Source organism: Fundulus heteroclitus, chromosome 10 (genome assembly GCF_011125445.2).
Source record: "Fundulus heteroclitus isolate FHET01 chromosome 10, MU-UCD_Fhet_4.1, whole genome shotgun sequence".
NCBI lineage: Eukaryota > Metazoa > Chordata > Actinopteri > Cyprinodontiformes > Fundulidae > Fundulus > Fundulus heteroclitus.
In genome coordinates this window covers 27,824,351-27,840,802 of record NC_046370.1, presented here as the reverse complement: position 1 = coordinate 27,840,802, position 16,452 = coordinate 27,824,351, and the positions used below count along the sequence as shown (strand labels likewise).

Sequence of the window (16,452 nt, the reverse complement as noted above, 5' to 3'; positions counted from 1 at the left end):
GGTAACTATGACTGTTATGTCTTGGTATCGGTATGAGGCCATACCAAGTCCTAAAATAAGATATGACCAAGACATGTCTTGACATCCTGTCCAGGTTTGATGGTGACAGGATCAGGCAGAGCAGCAGTCTCAGTCCTCGGTAACAGCACGGTGTTGTGAGAGCACAGACATTGGACTTCACAGCAGCAGAGAGCTGACTCCCTCAGAGAGGGCCTTCATTAAGACGTGAACAATAATGTTCCCTCATTATACTAAGCTGAGGTGGCGCTGATGGAGAGTGGAGTAGCAAGGGAACGCATTATGAGGGAAAAAAAACTGTCCTGTTGAAGAGCAGCTGGGTTGCACAGCGAGCAAAACAGGAAGAGATAGGATGTCATCACAAAACAGTGAGAGGCTTGCAGGGCAGCAACACAGGAAGGAGGATGAAAAGGGGCAAGGGTGTTGTTGATTTCACTGCATCAGCAGCCCCACAGCAGTACGTGTGCATTCCCACAGCACAAACTCACGCATCCCCTGAAACTCAGGCATGGCTACGGGTTCCAGCTGCAAAGGAGCATCATCATGTGCAGGACATGGGCTCACCTGTAAAGCTAAGGTGTGGATAAGCTAACCGTACTTACAGGAAAAAGCCAGTTTGTATTCCTGTTAACCTGAAAGGATCGGAATCCTGAAGTTATTAGCTTTTAATTTTATGCTAAGCTGTACTAAACTAATTTGAACATTGGTGTAGCACAAAAACTTTAAAGAAGAGAATATACAGCTGTATGTCAAGCTATTAGAATATCAAAACATTATTTATTTCAATCATTTAGTAGAAGAAAACAGCTGATGATTATGGCTTACTGCTAATGAAAACAAATGATACAGAATCTCAGAACATCTGTAAATGATAAAGACTAATAAAAATGTATTTTAAATTCAGAAATGTCAGTCCTTTCTTGTTGGCTGGGAAAGTCTTTAAATTTAAATTACAGTTATGGAAAAGATAATTTTAATGCCCGGTACAACTAAGGTACATTTGTTTGGACAACTATAATGACAACAACAAAAATACCTTTTTTATGAGCTGATATCAAGCCATTTTTCATGGTTTTCTTGATAACCAAAATACATCTATAGCTGTGACATTGTAATGCCAAAAACAGTGCTTTTAGGCATTCCACGTTTTAGTCACTTGATACACACAGGAGTTAGTACTTGACTGCATAAGCATTCTTTTTAAAGACTACAGGTGGTCTAATCATTTTTTTTAATGACACATTACTCATCTCATAGTATATCACATCTGAACCTTGCTCATCCTGTTACTGGCCAGTCGAACAAACCAAAAGTCATAACTACATCCCTCCATCGACCTGCGAAGCCCCTGTAGAAGTTAGCCTTTAACTGCATCGTTTGGTGAGTCAGGAGAGTAAAAGAAGTACCCCTCGGCACATAAATCCTTTCACAAAGCACATAGAGATGGCAAAAAGGCACCTTAATCCCCTTAGTCCAGTCCTTTACCACCTCAGCCAAAATAATACATTGTTTTTTTTTATTGTTCACCTTTTTTCCTTCCACTAAACCTTCCGGTAGTATGCTTTGATAAGGCACTTTCAACAGCCTTCTTTTTTAGCGGTGAATGGAGTCAATGGCTGTCTGCGGCGTTCCCCATGAGTGTGTAGGCCGTAACGTAAGATCTCTGTATTAAAAGTCTTTAATTGGTTTTAATGTAATAACAACTTTTTCTGAAACACAAATTTTTGGATTTTGATACGCTGTAAGCCATATGCATCAAAATTAACAGAATTAAATGCGTCAGATATATCTCAAATATATCAATATGCGTGTTACCAATTACGGAAATGAATTAACTTTTTGGTTGTATTTTAATTTATTGACATGTGAACTCGTGTGTTTGATGTGAACATTCAAACAAAATTCTGCCCATTTATTTATAGACCCTCAAGTCTTTTGTTTGATTCAAAGGAAAGAAAATGAAGACATAATGAGGAGCACTTGGGTTCTTGGAAAGGTTTGTGTTGGAACAACCTAAGAAAAGCCCAGTGCATCATCCAACCGTCTGCCGAGTCACAAGAATAATGCAGACAATCCCCGTGCAGGTCGAAGACCTCAAACCTGCCTGTGCCTGAGATAACCCATCACCTCACAGTGCTAATAAATCTTTTTGTCCCCTCACAGCTCTGATACCACAAGCCATTTTTATGAGGTGGCTGGCACATTTGGGGCCCCGGCTTGCATGGAGAGATATGGCAGCCGTTGCTGGTACAGGGCTCTCTGCGAACTAGAAGGGAACAGCCATCACGGAAAAGTATGGAAAAAGGCAACAAAGGTTTGACAACAATGTTCTGAGACAAAGAAATGCTGAAGGATTCCAAAAAGAACAGTGAGCATAAGGCAGAAGGATTAACAGAGGTTCCTAGCTTAGACAAAACAAAGAGCCGTTTATGATGTTAGATTGAGAAAGAAAATTGAGAGCCATACGAGAGGCACACAAAGTTACCATGATGAAGTTGCACAATTTTCAGAGCAAAACTTAGCTAAAGCAAAAAAGATTTGAATATTACTGTAATGATCCTGATGCGTTTGGTTATGGTTTTCATTTTGTGCTTGTTTTCAAGCATCTTCCATGGTAATTATTAAATTCTATAGTTCTTGCCGTATTCTTTTAGTTTTGCCATTTGGGAATTGCCACAATGGTTCATTTCCTTGTGCCCATCATTGTCAAGTGTTTTATCTTCTTTATTATTTCTGCTTCCTTGTTGTTTTTGTTCTTTCATTGCTTCCATTTTTATTCACTCAATTGAGATCAGCTTCTTTGTTCGTACCAATGCTCATTTTGTATTCTATTCTGTTAGATTTTGTCCTGTGTTTTCTCCCTGCTCAGCTTCCCCTCAGCTCTCCCCCTCATTGGTTTCAGCTGTTTCTCGTTGCTCTCACCTGCTCTCCATGACTTCTCTACACAATTTTCCTAGTTGATATTCTTTCTGGTTTTCTCTGTTGCCTGGCCGGCTTGTTGCGTTTACTCCAGTTCCTGTGTATCTCTGTGCTAGATATTTTGTAAGAGTTCTTTTTTTAATTATCATTAAACACTCGAACTGATTTTCCATTCTGATCTGCGTTTGAGTCCTTGCAGCCTAATTATGTCTATTTCCCCTAAATTCACTAGGTCAGAAGTCATGAAGTAGAGAAACAGCATTATCTGTGTTCTGATAAACAGAGCTCTCTACAGCCATGCTTAGAAACAGCTATGCTTTGCGATAAAGGTTAGATTTGCATACCAAACATGCCTACAGATACAAAGTTACCATGCACAAGGTTATACAATTAAGAGGTCCCTGCTCCGCACTTTATTCCAAATAAGCAGATTGTTTAGGTATGAAAGTTTATTTTGTTTAAGAAATTGGTACAAGAATTGATTGTAGTATCAAAACTGCTAATGCCCAAATGAAATGGCTAAATCTGTACTGCCGACTCATCTAAAATATCCAACCTTACCAAGGTCCCCATGCTTCCTGTTAGCTTCCTGATGGCAATAATAGCTGTCTGAAATGGAAGTGGTGACCTTCCTCTCAGAGGAAACAAGTTTAAATGGCAAAGAACCTGGCAGGAACCACAAACAACTGCAAACTGACTGAAACATGCTGTTTATGTCTTGTGGTAAATTAGTTTTATATGAGTAAAGATTGGCAGGAGGCCGTAAAGGCAGATGTCACAGCTCAAAAAAAAATACAAATGTGGAAATGTGACTTAAAAAAGCAAGTTATTTCCACTTATTAATAATATATTTCAATAAATAATTGGAATCACCCAAATTCTTGAGTTTTAATCAGAAGCAAGGTGGTGCTAACCTAACTTGAAGATTAGCTTAACACAAAAACTAGAGTAGATCCAAAGAAAACATCACAAAATATCTATTTACAGGAGGATATATATATATATATATATATATATAGATAGATAGATAGATAGATAGATAGATAGATAGATAGATAGATAGATAGATAGATAGATAGATAGATAAGTGGATTAAGGGTATCCAATATACTAAATCTTAAGAATGATGGGAGTGACAGTTGACCATCTATCAATTTATAGAAACCAATTTTTGCCAGTTACACATTCCAAAAAACTCTCGCAGGAAATAAACTACTATTAAGCAAGCTAACAAGAAACCTATATAATTTTATATAAAGAAATCCAAAGTTAACAATTTGATTTGACAACAAAATAAATGTTAATACTTTCAGATGCTATTTTTTGGGTGAAACTCTATTGTGACAGTTATGTTTTGGTTTTGCCGATGGCCTTTTTGCTTTTGCTGCCATCTGTCTTTTGCTTCTGATTTTGACACGAAGGTCACAGCGAAGAGGCCCTGTCAAAGCTTCACGCTCATTGGCTGATACATTTTTAGGAGCCGGCTCAGTGTAACAGATGTTTAATATAGTGGAGTAAAAAGGAAGACACGACTGACATCTTACTTCATCACCTCCATTGGTGGAACAGTTGAAAGATCAGCAGTGATCTCGTCATATCCTGGTTGAGACCTTGTTGCTTATATTTTCAGTAAATCTAAGCATTGCAATCTGTTCTTTAGTAAACAATGTAGTTTTCACAGATATCCCTTGTTAGCTTAGTATGTTGCTAATTGCAGTGTCCAATCCATCTTGTGTGTTACCAAGTAAATACATGAAAAATTTCTAGATGTAATTTCCTTTTTTTTCACTTAACTTGCCTTACAATAATTCACTTGAGTAGGCAACCCCATCTGATTTGTTATTTGTCGCCATTTTATTGCTAAACTATTGTCTTGACTCACTATTGACATATCCTCCTGAGATTAAGATCTTATGTGCCGTATGCATTCAGCATGGTTAGGCTGTTTCAGTCAGACACTTCAGAAAGAAAGACGAGAGAAAAAACTGAGACATTCTGCCACTTAACTTTCCTTTGTGACTGCAAGTACAGCCAAAATATTAGCAAAAAAAAATCTGGCTTTATTACACGTTTATAACTAGCCTTATTGTCCTTTAATTGTTATGATCTTAGGTGTTAGGTTTTGGTTTGTGTTCTCATAATCTCCTTTTTTATTATGTTGTATAAGGTTGTGCCTTATACAGTTCATTTCTCAGTGTTCATTGTTATCGCTAGAGTTTTCCACATTCATTTATTTATTTCTGTTTGCTTTCTTAATTTATTCTTGTATTCTGTTACCTTTCTGTTCTAGTTTATTCCCTGAGGTTGGTATTTCTCCTTTCTCCTTGGTTAAGTGTTTCTCTGTGTCTTAGTTCAGCTCTTTCTGTGCTAATTAATAGTCTCCCTCCCACCATCTCCCTGCGTACCTTCTGCCCTGATTGACCCACTTGTATCCAATATAATTCGCAACACTTCCCTAAGTATTTAAGTTCTCTGTTGGTCATTTTTCTTCACTGTATCTCCTCTTACTCTTCATTGCTATTCTGGCTGAGACTTTGCCCATTTTCCACGTTTTGTTAGTTTCAGTTACAAAGTTTTGTTACATGTCTTGTTACAGCTACAGATTTTCAGCTATTATTATTATTATTAAATCATTATTATGCACATCCCACATTCCTTTCTGCAGCTGGGTCCTACTCCAAACACACATTGGTGTGGGTGGTAGCATCATGACCTGGTGCTTTTTTGGCTCCCTTCTTGGATCAGAGTGTTAGATTAAACAAAATGGATAGAATAATGAAAAAGGAAGAACAGAATTATTCCCATCACCTATCAGACAGGCAATTGATAGAACTGGGAATTACAGCAGCACAATGTCATCAAATTTGGGTGTTCAACTCAAATGTCGAGTATGACACTGCCATGTCATGTATGGGACCTACCTGATCTTTTAAATTTAACAAAGCCACAGATGTTTCCCACCAGAATCTATCAACCTCCAACATGGTCTTTTAAAATCCAGCATTTTTGCAAACAGAACATTTAAACACGCCAGCTCAGCAGGAAATAGAAAACCAAGTTAAAAGTCATTCTGATGCTCTGCTGACAGAAAACAACAAAATCCAGGTTCTGGTAATCCACTTACCCAGCTTTAAGAGCCAGCCCTCTCTGTCCGGGTTGAAGAACGTGTGTGTCAGGTCATTCCCGTCGTCCTCTGGGATTTTGAAGGGCTCGTTTTTGATGCTGTCGTAAAGATTCTGCAGACGAGGCAGGGAAATTATAAATCAAACTGGGGAGCAGGGGAGAGCACGGCTCATTTGTGCTGAGTGCGAGTGCCAGAGGCATTATAGATTATCTATCATCACACAGAGACTCACAGTCCCTCTACAAACAAGCCCTCACCCTGAGAAGCTCTTCTGGCAGATCCCCTCCTTCATTGATGCCTCTGTTCATGGAGATGAAGCGTTCAACAGGGGGCTTGTCTCTGACGTTTGGGTTGTGTAGACTGGTGTTCAGCATGATGATAGCAAACGACAATACGTAGCAGGTATCTGCAACAGGTAGGGACTGAGTATGTTAATTTTAACCTCCGACCATTAGACTCATGTCTTTCTTTGTCTGGATGTAAAGAAATGGGCAACCTGAAGACAGCCTTTCATAGTTTTCTAATTAAAGCATTACTTCAAGTTCATCCGAGTCTTAGCAAGTCGTGACTCCTTTTTTTCTCTGGGGTATAACATAACAACACTGAGGTCCATCTCTCTCCATCAGTGCCACACTTCTGGATAAAGACCCGATTTTAGCCTGTCGTATATGAAGGAAGGTAAGAAAGATTAAAAAAATTATCTAAACCTCACTGTTAGAGATCTGCATCAACGAGTACCATCTCAGGCTGGCTAAGTCTCTATAACAACCATCGGATTATATCAATATGCCAACCAATCACTTTGGAGGTTTCCAAAAAAAGAAGCCTTTTCTGTCCTGCCATCACCAATGTAAATGTTTGCTAATCTCTACTGGGACTTTAACAGGTTCTATATACTTTAGTCTGAACCAATGTTGATATGTGGCAAGGCACTACATTTCCATTGTTAGATATTGTGGAGCAAATGTTCTTACACAGGAATCAAACCAGGGATAACTGCATTGAAGATAGCAGCCTCTGCTTATAGTCCATATGCTCTACCACTATTTGACCAAATCAACACAGAAATGCTTCTGGGACACACTATCAACCTTTTTACACCTTCCCGGGATCTAAATCTTACAGAAAACCTGTGCTGTCATACTAGTGAAATGTGGTTGTACATAGTATTAACAGCATGGGTCCAAGTAATTTTGCCATTTAGAAATACATGTGTGTTGTAACATTCTTTAGAATGTTCAACAGATTGTCGTCAGCAAAATATTTTATCTAGTGCTTCTTGTGAATTTCTCAATTTTTATTTACATGTATACTGTGTACTTTGGACATCATATTACAAATAAAAAATGTACTTCTAAATCTCAAAAATGCAGATTTGACTTAAATGACTTAAAAGCATTAACGGGGGACACATAACCCCTGTAATTGGGTACATTATTTACTTATTGTTTGTGAACGTTGTTGAGAAGAGAGGATTGTGTAGCTACTACTGCTAGTGCAATTTAACATTCTTAGAACATACAACAGATTGTCATCAGCATATCGTCTTATCTCAAGCTTCGCATCGATTTCTGTGTTTGAATCTACTTCTGTCTGTATCGCAGGATTTTGCAATCTGACTTCTGAATCACCAAATGACAGATTTGACATGCAAAAGATTAAAAGCATTAGGTAAAGACACAGAACTGACAGACACATCTCTCCCATAGTTTTTCAAAAATGTTGTTTGAAATTTATCAGACTTAAATTAAAACCTGTGTAGACAAGTGAAAGAAAACACGATCCATATAAATGGTGTTGAGAAGAAGACAGATTCGTGAGATCCAACCTTGTGTGAATAGCCTTAGACTCACACGGGCCAGTGGCTGCTTGTAAATGAATCATTCATGCTTTTTCTGTCTGCTTTCCATGACACGCTTTCTACCCTGTTGTTTCTTTGACTCCCCCAACCCCCCCCCCCAAAAAAAGAAAAACAAACAAAAAAGGTGGAAAGATTTGCTCTTAACTGAACACCACACAGTATAAGGGGATAACTGTGATGGAGGAATTGCCATGCAATCCCCAATAGCAGGGCATAACAAGCCGCTTCCTCATGTTTATGGAAATGAAAGACCTGGAATGGTGTAGACTCTGTGAGCTCAGAGCATCAGCATTGTCAAAGATAGTGTCCCATGTTAATAGTCTGTCTCACATCAACTCTGATTCATTAAAATGTCCCTTTATTTTATCCCAGAGGAGTTGATAGATTAAAGATGTAGGATTAGTTCATTAAACTGTTTAATCAGGGAAAACACACATCACAATTTTTACTCTGATTTTCTTAACCAAATGACTGTACATCCATGTTTCTCCAGATAAAGCTGCTCAGCTGTATATCATCATGCCTTTAAAGCCCCTTTAAATATTCATTGTTAGATGTAGCTGTAGGCTTTTGTTTATCACAACAGCATGTATCACTCAGCCAGGTTGACTCGTCCTGAATAATGGATGAGCCTTGTTTGTTGCTATTGTTTATCGTGCAGCTGCAGATAAAGTGTCATGCAAAAGTATTCATACAGCGTGAAGGCTTTCATATTTTTACACATTATAATCACAGGCTTCAGTGTATTTTTGGGGGATATTATGTGGACAAACAGAAAATGAGTAAATATTTATAATGTTTATTAACATTTTAATGTACAAATATCTAAATATCACGTCTTTGAGGCATGCATTGGTATTCAGTGTGGTATTCAGTCTGATTCCCCTAAATAAAATTTAGTTAAACCAATCGCCTTCAGCAGTCACCTAATAGGTAAATGGGGTCCAGCTGTGTGTAATTTAATCTCATATGAATCCAGCTCTTCTGTGAAGGTTTGTTAGAGAACATTAGTGAAATAACAGCTTCACAAAGACTTACTAAGACATGGCCATCCAACCAAGCTAACAGGCCACGTAAGTCATACAAGCAACCAAGAAAACTATCGTAATTCTTGAGGAGCTCCACAGTTTAAGTGGAACAATATGTCAATAGGACAACTACAAGTCGTGCTTTCCTGGCCTTTGGAGAGGAGGGGCAACAAGCCTTTGTTGATAGAAAGCCATCAGAATTTGTGTTGATAGTTTGCAACAAGCTGTGTACAGAGCAAACATGTGGAAGAAGTTGATTTTATCAATTAAGACCAATACTAAACCTCTTGGCCTTCAAGCAAAATACCATGTGTGGGCAAAATCAGCTTGAACACAACATCCCAAAGGTGAAACTTGATGGCAGAATCATGCTTTGGGAATATATGGAAGATGAATCAAGGTAAATCCTGGAAAAGAAAACATGTTGGAGGCTGTAAAAGACCTAAACCATAGCAGAGGATCACCTATCAGCACGACAACAACCCTACAAATGCAGCCTGAGCGTCAATGAAATCTTTTAGATGGGTGGTTACCCTGCTTAATTTACAGAGAGCCCCCCATTTAGCACTGCCAACAATTCTCTACAACCATCCACCATTTTAGTACCAACGTGCACAGTTGAGCACACAGCCGACTCATATACACACATAAGTATCTGCTTGTGTTTTAATATTTAAAGAGAAATTAGTCTAATGCAGTCATTACCATGTACTTAATCCATTATCTCATTTTAATTTTAGCCCACGTGTAATGTGCAACCGTATGTGTGTAAAAGCAGTATGGGCCTATGATGCAATTAAAGTTAATTGCTCTTTTTGATCATCTTAGTGTGTTATTAATAGGTGTAAAACATGTTGGCAGTCTCTTTGACATTGAAGCCCATGGTCCTTCCATAGTTCCCTGGGGCCCTCCTTGGGGAATCACTGATTTAAATCAAAGCATATTCATGTCTAAAAACGGCTCAATCCAAACTCAGGCCTGAATCTAATGGAGAATCTGTGGCAAGGTTTGAAAACCGATGTTCATTCCATCCAATCAAACAGAGCTTAAGTTATAAATGCAAAACAGAACTGTCAGAAATGTCAGTCTCCAGATGTGCAAAGCTGGTAAAACCCTACCGCAAAGGACTTGCAGCTGTAATTCTGTCAAAGGTGGTTTGACAGTGTTGACTTAAGGGGGCTGAATACCTTGCATGCTTACTTCTATTTTTTTTATATGTAAAACAAATTTCAAAATCTTGTATTATTATTCTCCCTCTTCATAATACGGCACTACTTTGGGTTGGAACACTAATGATATATTTTAAGTTAAAGAATCTTTATCATAAAATCCAAATCAAACACATGATTAGCCAATGTATATTCTGTTCAACTAACAGATAAAAAGATGCAAAGGCTAAAAACCCAGTTATACTCATGCCCTTCGTTTCTGGTTGTTTCTCAGTCTTGCAACCCCCTCCCCCCAATCCCAATATGTCCCTCCACCTTAACACTTGTCATGTGGAAAAAACACACGATGGTGATAGAAGGGGTACAGGAGCTCATCTGACAGCTTTGTGATGGACCACCTGAGAGAAACATTCAGGAATCTTTGGTCTGTTCCACAGTAACCAGCGGCTCATCTGACCTGTCGACTGGAAGACTCCAGGGTTGCACTGGCAGTAGCGCGAGGCAAACGCCTCCATCATACGGTCGATCTTCTGGGCTTCACCTGGCAGGCGGAAACTCCAGAGGAACTGCCTAAAACGGAGAGAAAGTGAGAGGACGCGCACGCCTTAGATATTACACCTTTTCTTCTCTCCAAATACGAGAGGCAGTAACTCTCCTCACCGCAGCGCTTGGACGAGGTTCAGGTCTGCAAACTCGTGCAGCTCCACGAAAGCCTGAAGCACCTTGATGTTAAAGTCGTCCCTGGTTCAGAAAAGAAAGTTTACAGATTGATGTCAGTTAATTGATGTCAGATTGATGTTGTTAATTACTCTCCACATGAGAAGATTCAACTAGGAGGTACAGGAACGATGTGAATGCAGGAGACCGGGTGGAAAATCAGCAATTTTGTTCTCTGCATTCCTGTCGTATTTGTACCCTGTTGTGTCAGAGGTTCTGTTCGTCTGGAAACAATTGAAGCAGCGGGCTCAGTTGTAGGAGGCGGGTGGGTGCGGAACATTTGATGTAGATGGAAAAAAAACATGCAACAAGCTCAGTTTTCTTCCTTTGTCAGAAGTTTGTTTAGGCAGTTGAGGGTTGTCAGAGGGAAGGTTTATCTGCTCGCCGAACGTATTTATCGTAAACGGACCTCATGATCCTGAGCCTGTGTGTCTTCAAACCAAATCAAGACCCTTCTGACAGACATGTTTGTGTGTTACGCAGCGATATGCATCTGAGGACAACAACAATCTCACGTTACAATAACAGTCAGTGATTTATTTGGTGGAAGAGTGGGGAGTTTCTGCTTATTGCCGGGTTGTTGGACCCGTTATTGCTCTGTCTCAGTCGCACCTAAAGACGGCTGTCCTCTGAGGGTAGAAGCGGATTTCCAGACGCCTTTATTGCAAAGAAAGTTCAGTGAAGATAGCTGAAAGTAAAGTACTCATGCATGGCAGAGGATGACAAAAGTAAGCGTACTGTAAAGAGTAACGCTCATTTGCACATCCCCCTGTGTCCCTGTCTTCATCTCCGCCTCTGTTCAGCATGTAATGATAGGCTCCTGCTTCTTGTATTAGTTTAATTAGTGATAATTACGGAGTGCCGACCCTCAGCTTGTGTTTGGTGTGGATTCAGTGGGTAGGTGGCCTCTTTGATGACTCTGAGTGAATAAAGCCTTCAGTAAAACTGACTGCAGCTGCACAAACTGATGCACAAGCAGTAGTTGTGCCCAGACAACTGAAGCAGTGGGATCTAACAGAATACTCGCTTTTGTCAAACAACCCAAGCAAGAACTGCAAATGCACACCTGAAAAGATTACTATCTATATTTTATATGCTATAGATTCTTGGTTTAAGGAGATTTGTTTGGAAAAAATCAGAAAAACAAGCAAGCTTCTGTAGTCTTAACAGCCACCCTCACAATTATTGGCACCCCTGGTAAATAAATGTACTAAACAGAGATGCAGTGATTACGGGTATTGAGGTTCATATCCAACATGCAGTCTCACAAAGCTTTAATCAGCCACAAGCTTCAGACAATTTCTCTGTAAGAACTATAATACAAAAAGATGGAATAACAGCATTTAAAATACTTTCCTAGCCTTCTTGTCATAATGGGTCATTAACATTGGAAACTGACATTGAGATAGTGGACCCATACACGTAGTTGGGTAAACTGGACTTGAGTCACAACACTGATGCTTTTTACAGGAAGGGTCAGAGCGGACCCTCAGATAGCTGCTGAGGACACTGACATATTTTGGACTGCAGGGACCTTTTGGACTCTAGAACATAACTAAGACCCCTTAGAAATTAAGCTCTAAGACAGAGTGGGTGTCTTGTTGTATGAAGTTAACCCATGTGGACTTAAAGTCAGTAAGAAAAAGAACCATCTAGCTCCTCACACCTCAGGCCAGACTGAAAAAAAGAAAGAATTTTCAGTTTCTCTGGAAAAAAAAACCCTGAAAAATCTTCTATGGTGTAGTTCGTTGGAGCAAGGGTTAGGTTAGTGGTTAGATAAACTTTTTAGAGAGACCAGTTCTGATTTGGATGTCCATTCTACACAGCACATTTGGTAGGACCAATATGCTCCCTCGTCCCAGTGCAGGTAGTGGGAGACACTGCCCAACATCACTGCTGGACGGTCTCTCCATTCAGTGACCGATTGCTGCATCCCAGGTGCACGAAGGAGCGTTATCGTAGATCCTTTCTCCCAGAAGCTGTTAGGCTTCCACCAAATTCAGTGCTTACATCTCTGCTGCTTTTACAGTTTTTTCATTTCTCGTAGTCTTGTTGTTTTTTATCTACAGATACGCATGCAAGTTCCATACAGTTTTATAACTCCCAACCTAGTCACACATTTCTATAAATCTGCGTATGCTATGTTTAATAACTGGAGAGTATTATCTTTCTTATGTTGTAATTTTCCATTATTGTATAGTCATTTATTGTTATTTTTTTGCTTTTATTTTTTTTGCCTTTGTGTGTATTTGCATGCTTCCATTTGCCTGCCCCTTTGCCGCTGGAACACCTGAATTTTCCCACTGAGAGACAATGAAAGATATTTCTATTCCATTTTATGATTTGAATTAGGAGAAGAGGTTGGGGTCACACTATGTATGTAAGTAAGTAGTCATAAATAGGGTTTACTATCATTTTAAAACAAAGAGAAAAGTTAAAATTTTTAAATGGATGTATTGTAATTCTATTTGATAAAATATGAGAGCTCAGTCACACATCTTTCAAATATTCACGTTTCCATTTCGTACCAAGATTTAGTTTTTGAAAATAATCCATTCATGCTTTTAAATGGCTTAGATGTCACACTGCACCTGGGACTCATTTAAAATGCATCACTCTGACATATGCACATGCAAATTAGCCCCTCCCCTTTCCAAACAGCCTGCCTGGTCACAGCTGCTGGGTATGTTTAACTGTATTAACTTTACTTCATAAGGCCTCAAGCCTGATAAACTTTACAGACTGTTTCATTCTTGTTTTTTTCAGCCTGGCCTGAGGTGTGAGGAGCTAGATGGTTGTTTTTCTTACCGGCTTTAAGTCCACATGGGTTGACTTCATACAACAAGACACCCACACTGTCTTAGAACTTAATTTCTAAGGGGTCTTAGTCATGTTCTTAATAAGTCAATACAGTAAATGATCTTCTTTAATCACATAGGTGGGTATTAATCTAATGAAAAGAGGATTCCCTCCCTCACCGCTCGCCCAAGTAGTCCCCGATGACGGTCTTGTTGAGCCCCTCCCCTTTGTAGAGGAACTGGGCGATGTCTTCTGGAGTGTTCTGGAGGAGGTCATTCTCCAGTAGGAACTGGATCCCCTGCAGGAGAAGGGAGGAAAACAGGACGGCTGTTCATCATCAGTCCCGTGTGAGTGATGGAAAATGACAGATTTCACTGCTGAGTCTGGATCACTGTGTTCTGCTGCTCTGGAGAGTGGTTCAGCTAAAGGCTGTGCAGACACTGCAGGTTTGGATGAAAGCTTCAGGATGAAACAGAGCAGCATACCTTTTTGGGATCCATGTTAAATTTCTTCCTGCCCATAGCAATCTGCTTGTTCCTCTGGGATGTTTTGCTGGAACACAAACACAGACGTGCTTCATTTAAACTAAACAGGTGTTTTTCAAGGTAGACGTGGACATAAAATTAAAAAAAATATATTTTCACGAATAATTATACTTAAATACAAATGGACAAACATCTAGCAAAGGGGGGATATAATAAAGATCATACTCATTTTGAATTATAATCAATCAGAAACAAGTAATGATGGTTTAGAACTTAGCTGCCAAACCCAACAACAACAGCTATAACAATTAATCTATGCAAAGCTAACACAAGATATGACTCTGAATTCTTGTTCAAATACATCAGGTTTTCTATAACTTTAAGAAGTAAAAGCAGCCTTAGAATCAGTTTTATTTAAAAAGTAAATAAATGTTATATATCATTTTCAAATTGTTTTAGAATAAAAACCTGAAATGTATAGCCTGTATTTGTATCCGTCCCCCTGAGTCAATAATTTGCAGAACCACCTCTTGATGTAATCACATCTGCAAGTCTTTTCTAATTCTTCCCTGCAAAATAGCTAAAGCTCAGTGCTATTAGATGGAGAGACTATGGAAACATACATTTTTTATGTCTTCCCACAGATTCTCCATGGGTTTTATTTCTGGTCTTTAATTGGACGATTATAAAAGATCAACATTTTGAATCTATCTAAACCATTGGATTGTAGCTCTGAATCTAAATTCAGGGTCATTGTCCTGCTGGAAGGTGAACTTCCACCACAGTCCCAACAGGATTTCCTTCAGTTTGGACTACAAAATCGCTCAGAGAAGTAAAAATGGGAGACTGGTACTGGTCCATGACCTTGTTCAGCAGCTCTGCAACAAATACAGGGACGCCATTATTCAAAAATCATGATAGAGAATAGAGAAAACAGAAAGGCTTGAAAAATATGAGCCAACCAGATTATAAAAATATCTATGCAGCTCCTGGACAGACTACATTCAAATTTTATGCCATCCTAGAGACTCCAAGTGCACAACAAAATGTATTTAAGGGCTAATTAAGTACATTTAACCTGATATGTCCCCCATATCTAAGTAGTTTTGCCGTATTTTTATTTTATTTTTGTCCGATAAGTTGAACCATTTCTCCATGAGATGTGCAAAAGGTGGAACATTGTTTTAGAACCTAATCTTGCTTTGGTCTTCGTGACCCCGGTTCTCCAACCTTCTCTAAGATACCTCTGAGGGCAGAAACAGAACTGCTGCATTTATACTGAGACTGTGTTTTACCCATGTGGACTCTATTTACTAATTGGGCAACTTTTTAAATTTTATTTTAATTTATATATATCTTTTCTGGGTTTTTGTGGCACTAGTGCCTCATTTTTACAAAGTAGGCTGACAGGAAACGGGGTTTGAGAGAGGGGGGGAAGACATGCAGCCAAAGGACCTCAGGCCACAATTGAACCCGGGTCAACCGCGCTGAGGACTGAAGGCCTCCGTACATGGGTCATGCTCACTACCCCTGCACCATCGGAGGACACCCATTAGGCATCATCTTAAGGCAGATGATAGCAATACATTCTATCTAGAGGTGGCAGAGTAAAGCAGGCTTTTAATTTGCCAAGAAACTTAAACCATTCGACTCAATGATTATGAGCTTCTGTGTGTATGTCTATCACATAAAATTCCAATAAAATACACTGAAGCTTAGTTATACGGAGACCAAATGTGTAAATATATATATATATATATATATATATATATATATATATATATATATATATATATATATATATATAGAACCATTTCACAACAAAGAGTTACTGTGGCGAACTAAAACACTTCAGACCATCTTTACTCTGTAAAGGTGATTTCCTTTAAATTTATTCTGTTGACAGAAATTTCAACTGAATTGCTACAATTATATAATAGAATCTCATTTTGTACTGGGATTTTTATACTAGAAAACATCTGAATGAAACCAGAAATCCTGCTGCCTGTTGCTTTAAGTTCCACCACTTCTAGCAGAATTGTTTGGATAAGAACATTTAAAACAAAGAGTAGGCCTATCAATAAGAAAAAAAAAACATATACAAAAGTAATTACAAATACAAGTTGATATGCTAAAGCAAAGCAACACAACCATGAACACAGCATTCTGCCTACCTTTCCCCGACACAGGTCAGCTGTTCGATCTCTGTCATGACCTCTGCGATCTCAAATTTCAACCTCTGAGAGAAGGAAAGCAAATCATCATCCAGCTGTTTTCTTTCTTTGTATCAAAAAAAGGAAGTGGTAAATAAGAATGAAGTCGCAGGGTTGGA

The 16,452-nt window shown here is 38.9% G+C and overlaps 1 protein-coding gene across 1 annotated transcript in view; it reads right to left on the bottom strand.

The window, feature by feature from the left end:
• Nucleotides 1–16,452, bottom strand: part of LOC105935634 (cytohesin-3) — a 53,231-nt gene that overhangs the window by 12,866 nt on the left and 23,913 nt on the right. The window contains exons 3-9 of the mRNA XM_012876150.3: nt 16,295–16,359; nt 14,121–14,187; nt 13,815–13,933; nt 10,780–10,860; nt 10,577–10,689; nt 6,319–6,467; nt 6,062–6,173 (exon numbers count right to left, since the gene is read on the bottom strand). Coding sequence (XP_012731604.1) covers nt 6,062–6,173; nt 6,319–6,467; nt 10,577–10,689; nt 10,780–10,860; nt 13,815–13,933; nt 14,121–14,187; nt 16,295–16,359 — 706 coding nt within the window. The remainder of the gene's footprint in view (nt 1–6,061; nt 6,174–6,318; nt 6,468–10,576; nt 10,690–10,779; nt 10,861–13,814; nt 13,934–14,120; nt 14,188–16,294; nt 16,360–16,452) is intronic.